Source organism: Chanos chanos, chromosome 1, assembly GCF_902362185.1.
Source record: "Chanos chanos chromosome 1, fChaCha1.1, whole genome shotgun sequence".
Lineage (NCBI taxonomy): Eukaryota > Metazoa > Chordata > Actinopteri > Gonorynchiformes > Chanidae > Chanos > Chanos chanos.
Genome location: NC_044495.1, coordinates 19,448,891 through 19,456,618, shown reverse-complemented (window position 1 = coordinate 19,456,618; position 7,728 = coordinate 19,448,891). Strand labels below are relative to the sequence as shown.

Below are 7,728 nucleotides of genomic sequence, written 5' to 3'. Positions count from 1 at the left end.
CCATCTCATTATCGCTGCATTTTAGGCAGCGAGTGATTGTTAGTTTGCAGCTCCACGCCAATCAAGTGTACCTATCTCTAACTTCCTCCTCTTACATATGACGTGGCCTTTGATTTGGTCGTTACTGCCCTGCAAAAAACGCAGGCCTTACCACTTTTAGTCTAGTCTAGTTAGCCGAGTATACCCATCAACTGAGAGAATAACAGAGGGGACTCACATACTTATAATATCTTGTCATGCGTGTGTTTGTTAGTTTTGGTCTGTGTTGAAAAGGCTGAAACGGGAGTGGATAATGGCTGAATAATTCACCTTCGTAAAATTTGCATTGTGGGTGTCTAATTAGAGTACACAGGTGTGACCACTTAGTGCTGAGTAGAGCCCTAGCCAAATGATGGGAAGGAAACTTAAACAAATGTTCTCCTAATTTACGAAATTGCAGTTTATTTTGGAAATTAAAAAGAATTGTTCTCCACAGCATCTATGTTAATCCGGTGTGATTCACATTCCATCACAATCATCCTTCTGATTTTCTGGCCACCTCGGATCTCCTCCTCAAACCATCCCCTTTAACTTATCTGCCCCACCTCCATTTGAGGTAGAAGAGAGTGATGAAATGATGCTGTATCCTATGCAGAAATGACTGGATGCCAAATGCTGATAGATGTCATATAGGGACGTGACGATATGTTGAAGATTCAGTTCTTTGATTTTTTTCCACAACAAACACTACAAACAGAATTGTACTCAAACAGGCCTAAGGTTAAATATCCCTTAAAGTTTTTTTCCATCGACATTGTACAGTACATTTGATTCTTTACATGTTACCTGGTATTTTGAGAACGTGAAAATAGACAGTGAATGTATTCATTTGTCAAATCTCCAAATGTCCACCCAGGTTGGAAAGATATATCGGAACACACGCTTCCAAACAAAAGTTTTCAGTTTATGAGCATCGATTATGGTCTGATGTGAACACTATGGGCATTAGGAATGATCTAAAGTCATCTTAGTTTATGTGGTGTGCACGCTGTTTTTATTATCTTCTGGTGATACGTCTTGTTAAATTAATCAACGCAAAGGAGTCAGGCATACTCCCCAGAAAAAAGTGCACGTGCTGGGTATTATCAAAACGGTACTAAAATATTCTTACACACACCAACCAATCAATCTATAAGGTCCTAATCTACACGATAGCAAAGTTCGCTCAGCGTTACAGCGTTATTTAACCTTGTATTTCGGAATGGCATTTACGAAAGTCACATTTAAGGGGAATATATATTCCTCTGTGTTGATTGTATGTGTTGGGCCACTAAAACGATCAACCCTGATAAGTTGCTGTCTCGTTGTTTAGCCAAGGGCTGCCGATACAGTACAGGTTTCACGTACACAGCTCACTGCTTGTTTGCGCGCGCGTCTTGGTGCGTTTCAGGGAAGAAAGAGTATTGAGTTTGTCTGAAGGCGCGCGCTCGCATGCTTGCGCTCAGTTACTCAGGCTGTCGGTAATAACTGAATGACCTTTTTCCTCGTCGTGTAATGTCTCAGTGGTGAGAGATTGGGTTTGAAGGTAATAAAACCAGGCTTCACTATTCCTCCTTCTCTCACTGATGGGCAAGTTGTTCGGAGCCCCTCAGAATATCCAATCTATGACGGCTCGGGCGAGAACACCTGTAGCTTTTGGTGCGAACAACTGCTTGTAGATGATCCATGTGGACCTCATTATTTTCAACCTGAAGATCACTCTTATCCGCGGCGCTATGTCAGTTTCGTGAACTTTGGCTCAGAGGAATATTGAGTCGGAGTTTGCACAACGGTGCCCAATCTGAAGTTAACCATCCTCATAACTTGGACAAGAAGGTGAGTCGCGTTTTGTGTCAACTCGCACCTTTTATAATATTGTTGATGTGGAAATTTTAGAACCATTGTTAACAGTTTAACATGCGCAACAATTCGTGATACTTTGTTTTAATCTGCGGACGCAAACATCATATAAATATTTACAAATAATATCCACCAGATAAAACACATAATTCAGCGATCGACTAATTATTGAGGTCCTACACGTTCTTGTGCTTTTTCAGTATTATGAAGCAAGTCAAACACCTCCACTGCAAAATTGGGCTATTTTTACGTTCTTGGGGATTTGACCAAGAGGTTGTGAAAGTTGAGTGTTTGTATTTTTATCATCCAAATGAGATCTGGGAAATTAAAGAGATTAAATGCTACAATTTGGGGATTGATAGCAAATTAAAAAATTTGTAAAGATTTCAGGTTATTCTGAGTGTGATTTGTGAGTGGGTTGTATTTTACAACGTGGCTCTCATGACTGTATGCGTGTTCAAACGCCTCGAATACGAGGGCTCGGAGCGCGATGGGATTATAAGATTACGGCGCCGCGAAGGGGTAAGCATATGCCTTTGTCATCTAGTCATTTGTTCACCGCCACTCGCCTTGCCACTGCTGCTGTTCGATCTAATTTCGTAGTCGAGTACTGTTGTGACAAACGGTTTTAACGCCGTGTGGCGCTGAGAGATAGCAAACGATCGCTTTCTCCTTTTTCTAGTGTTTCGTTGACTGGTGTTTTCCTCATTTCCCTCTTTTCTTGCGAGACGAGGTGGATTGTTACTTCTAACAAAAGCGAACCACCCTGAAAGAGCGGGCATACAGCTGCTCACTTTACTGAAACGAAAACCTTGGCTTGTGGGTCCTCTTGTTGCATGGTGGTTCGGAGCTGAAGCGGGTCAACAAATGCAGAAAAGAGACAAAAGTTTCGGTAAGAGGTTTCTGTATGCTTCCCTTTGAAAAAATATAGTGCGCGGGTAATATGTGGTATTTCTGAGGTTTAGATGGTCCTTCGCGAGTAATTAGGTAACAGTGTTTCAGCTGTGAACGTAAAACGGAACACACGGACAGTTAAGGACGTAAAACATGTAATCTCGGACACTACTCGTGGCCTTTCAAAACATGTTATTCTACTTAATCGTTTTGATCGTTCATTAGAAATGATTGTGTACATTTGTCGTAATCCATGTTTTTTGTGACGTTATTTGGAGCATGATAACGGTCTTTAAATTAACGGCTCTTTCGTCGTTTAGCAAGCTGCATCGAAAATTGGTTTCTCTATGGCAAATCTTATTGGCCTTTTCCAAGCACTATGCTGCCATGGCAACAGTAATTAAACTGATAAGGGGGTGAAATGTCAGCATCTCCGGCTCTCGCAGCTGTGATGCGGCTGAAAAGGAAAATCAAATTGGTAGTTTGCCCCACATGTTTACTCCAAATCGCTTCATGCTGCCAATTTTTTTTTATTCCTCTATGGATTCGACATACGAATCAGAACAGACTTAACAAGAAGTGTGAGGTTCTGACACAATGAATTTTCCGAGTGAGTGGGGAAAAACCTCTAAATCACAGTTTCACCCCTAGTTTTATCTTTCGCGAGGAAAAAAAAATCAACGTTGCGTTCGGTGTTTCCAGAAAGGCTAGGTAGAAAAAATTATTTCGAGAGAAATGTCCACAAACTCTGAACCGACAGCGGTGTAGGCTACATAGCCTATTCACAAGGCAGACGGGCGAATATGGGCATCCACTTATTTTAAAGGAACGTTGACATTGTCTCTGGCATGTCCCAGTAAAATCATATGGCTCCAAACTTTATCGGAGATAAAAGGGAGTCGAAACGCTAACTCCTTTCGCTTGGCAAAGAGCGAGGGTGACTGTTGTGTAAACCAGTCGAGTTGGGACGGTGCGGATGAGTGGTACCGAACAAGAACGCAAAGCGTAGTGAATCAACCATGCGCGCCCTCACGATTCAATCCAGCCAATTAAAAGCTCAGCAATTTAAACGCAATGGGGATAAATTGGGTTCGCTCATTACCTCAAAACCGTGTGTCGGCTTAGCTCGTTTGATGGTCGTCCTTGTCATTTTCCTTACTTTTCAAGAAAGCCTTACTTTGAATGAGCCCTCTTGTAGCCTAAACAAAGCTTATTCCTGTTCCCATAAAGAGCCACCGGTACAAACTGGTGAAGATTTAGGTCGGTTTTTAGAAGTGCAGACGTCCTTATCCGTTTGTACAACTGGGATGACATCTAGGTTATCAGTTTGGCATATGACTTTTGCATACTCTGATTGTTCCGTTCTTTGCCAACCATGGCCCAAAAGGGATAGGCTACTCACTATTTAGGCTGCCTGCGATGCCCAACTAAACTGAATTCAGTACCACACCTGTCCACAATTTTACTAAGTGCCTCACCGCACTTGTTAGTGTTCCCATGTTCCAGTTGCCCACTATTATTGAGACCACTATTTAAAACCATTGTTCTTCCTTGCTTTCTCCGTGCGTCTGTTTTTCAGTTATCAAAAAAGGGCTGAAAAAGTAAATGGTTGCATTAACTATGCGAGTTTTCAGTCTCTTAGTATTTAAAAGAGAATTTCAATAGTGAAATGTCCTGGCTCAAGCATTAAAAAAAAAGAAATAAGTCTTTAGAGGAAGTAAACACTTCATCTACACAGGTGTAGATCTGCTTCATAGGTGCAGATTGTTATATTGCTTTTATATATTTGCAGCAATTTCGTAGCATTAGTAGATTTCCAAATAATTGCTATATACTACACAAATGCAAATTAAGAACATATGCACACAGACAGTACACACAAGGAACATTGTTATTTCACAGTTATTACAGACACAGAGAGACCGAGTTATTTCTCTAAATCTATTTTGACAAAACATTAGGGTAGGTAGTGCAGTCTAAAATAATCGATGCTGAAACCTTATGCAGCGTAGAATTATTTAATATAGAACAACAAAACTTAACAATGACTCCCTAACTTTCACTACTCTGCTTTAGGCAGCATATGCATTAAAATAATACTCTGTCAGTCCAATGTCTCTGTCCTTGCACGTAGAAGGTGCAAAAAAGCAGTTATGCCTGTGTTGGGACAGAACAGTGAAATCACTTATACTTATAGATGGGGAACTTTACTGAAGGACAAAAGGGAAGCCAAGGCATGGGGGGCGGTGGGTCAGGGTCTCTCTCCTTTGTATGAAGAGAGAATACTAATTACAGGCTTGCTGCATGAGCTCACATTGTCCCCCCTCCCAGCCCAACAAAGCCCTTTCACACCCTGTGTGGGGCTGCACAATGGCTGCTCTAGAGACAAGCCTTTCCTCGTCCCTCCCCTGACGAGGGGGCAGAGAGAGCGAGAGGAGAGAAAGCTACATTTGTGGGGGGATGTTAGTGTCCATGGAGACTGCTTTGTGTATGTACACAATTTTGTGCTTGTGTGTATGAGAACAACTCCTAACATGCTGTTAATACCTCCACATGCATTGAATGCCTTTCATAACACTTAATTATCGAAGCAGGATATAAAATATAGAATATTCTCCTGACACCTTACAATTTGTTTTCTTTGTTGTTGTTGTTGGAACTCACTGTTTTGTTCCTCTTCCTCTCTCTTTCTCCGGCAGGTATACAAATGCTCTCCGTCCAGCCGGACACCAAGCCAAAGGGCTGTGCCGGCTGCAACCGGAAGATCAAGGACCGTTACTTGCTGAAGGCGCTGGACAAGTACTGGCACGAAGATTGCCTGAAGTGTGCCTGCTGTGACTGTAGGCTGGGCGAGGTTGGCTCCACGCTCTACACCAAAGCCAATCTCATCCTCTGCCGACGGGACTACCTACGGTAAGACCTAATCACCACAACTTCACTCCTACCAAACCAGATGGGCACTGCAGTAATGGGAAAGCTACAGTACATGTAGCGTACAGTGTGAGATGCTGCTGTGAAAAGATTCCCAGTTCATATTAGGAGTTTAGTAACATATCTGTAGTTACATTAATACAGAGGTATTGTAATATCTGTACTGTAATATCCAAAAAGCAATTATGAATGCAGTTTGAATGCGAATACATTTGGTTTCTGTTTGACATTATGTCCATGTCTGATTTTATGCCTTCAATATTTCCATTTGAAAATATGAGACAAAATGTATATATAATATAAACAGACACGATATAAACTGGATCTGAAAAATTTGGTTAGACTATGTAAATTATTCATGTGTTGCAAAGGTAGATCAGAGCGTGACTGAGTTCTATCCCATTTCAAAGGAGTCCCCCATAGCCATTGTCTTGGGCATCCTCTTTGAGTGACTGTGACAAAAGCCCCTCATTACTTAGCATGTGTTTTAAACAGGCCGCTTCACCCCACATAGGTCTCCCTTCATGTTTTGGGTGGCCTGCTCTGAACCACAGAGACATGGTTAGAGAGGGCCATCTTTACGAGACTCTCAGTGGGTACTGTATTTATGGGGCCTCAGTGCCTTCTCTTCTTGAGTCCAGCCAACGTGCTTAGTCAAGCACTGCTGTGTCCCTCCACGAAGGTTTTCACTCAGCTGAAGGAAAGAGTAGGTCCCTTCAGGTTCTTTGTTCCAAAAAAGCCTTCTTTGGAGTGAAGAGATACTGAACTTGGAGCCGTGGCACCTCTACCACTGCTGGCTCTTTAACAGCTACACACTTGAACTGAGTATTTGCCTCACCTGTAAGTCGCTTTGGATAAAAGCCTCCGCTAGATGAATGAGTGTAAGTGCAAAAAGTTAAAATGTCCACTGATGGGGTTTAAGGTGTGAGTTTCTTGGGTTCATTAGCTGATAGAGCTGGACAGTACATTATCACAAACAGTGGTGTCACAAAACCATGTGCCCATCTGCCTGAAAAGGAAAAAGGGCTTGTCTCTCTTACAGCAATATTGACATTGCACGAGAGTGACTCATTATTTGTGTCAACATTGTGTTTAGTTCAAGGCAACGTCGTGGTTGATGACAGCTTACAGTAGTAGTTACCCAATATGGTGTCTGCGTATGAGGGAGCATGCTTGTCTACAAGCTCATAGGGACACTCAGGGGATGCAGGGTTTTGTGAAGGCGCTGGGAGCTATAAGCGTGTCTGAAATGGCACAGTTCATTTAATTTGAGCGTAGGGGATGAGAGAGCCTCCATTAGGTGCGGTACACAGGCAGGCTTTGGGGAGCAGCCGCTGTGAAGCACTGCCAGAGGGCTGAGAGAGGCACAGATTAGCATCCCACAGTAAGCCTTGTCGACTGCTTCCTCACTTATTTCCATAAGACAAGAGTAAGTTGATACATTCATATATAAACATCAGTAACACGGTATATGATAGAATTACAGTCGCTTTAATTGCCACTGCTAGTGGCACTTTCCTGTGGTTGAATAATACTTAATTGTTCTTGAGATCAAACAAAGAACATAAATACTTTGTTTGTGACCTGTTCAAAAAAATTGTCATTTTTGTGTACATCATATTTTTAATGTTTAATTTAGAAATCGTTCCGTTATTGTCGAAGTGCGCTTGTTCATATAGCGAAGGGAGAGAGGGAGACCAATTGCACCGTGTTATTCTTTCATCTTCAGAAGTTCAAGGTGACTGAATTGATTTGATGCTTGCGATCACGCAAGTGGCCCGCCAACCAATGCAGCCTGACATCCCCTCACTGACGGCTAATGAATGGCAAATATGGCAAACCCCTTGCTCCTCACTTCTGATCTGCAGGGCAAGAGAGAGATGCAGTCTCCATCAGAGAAGAAATCAATGGCCTCTCATACAACACACACACACACGCACACGCACATATATACTCACACATAAACACTTGTGCACGGAAACACACACACACACATGCCGCGCCTACATTGGATTTTTTTTTTTA

The 7,728-nt window shown here is 42.3% G+C and overlaps 1 protein-coding gene across 1 annotated transcript in view; it reads left to right on the top strand.

The window, feature by feature from the left end:
- The first annotated feature begins 2,730 nt into the window (after positions 1 to 2,730).
- lmo3 (LIM domain only 3) overlaps positions 2,731 to 7,728 on the top strand; it is a 29,125-nt gene continuing 24,127 nt past the window's right edge. The window contains exons 1-2 of the mRNA XM_030781282.1: positions 2,731 to 2,770; positions 5,472 to 5,685. Of these exons, the coding sequence (XP_030637142.1) occupies positions 2,746 to 2,770; positions 5,472 to 5,685 (239 nt within the window). The 5' untranslated portion in view covers positions 2,731 to 2,745. The remainder of the gene's footprint in view (positions 2,771 to 5,471; positions 5,686 to 7,728) is intronic.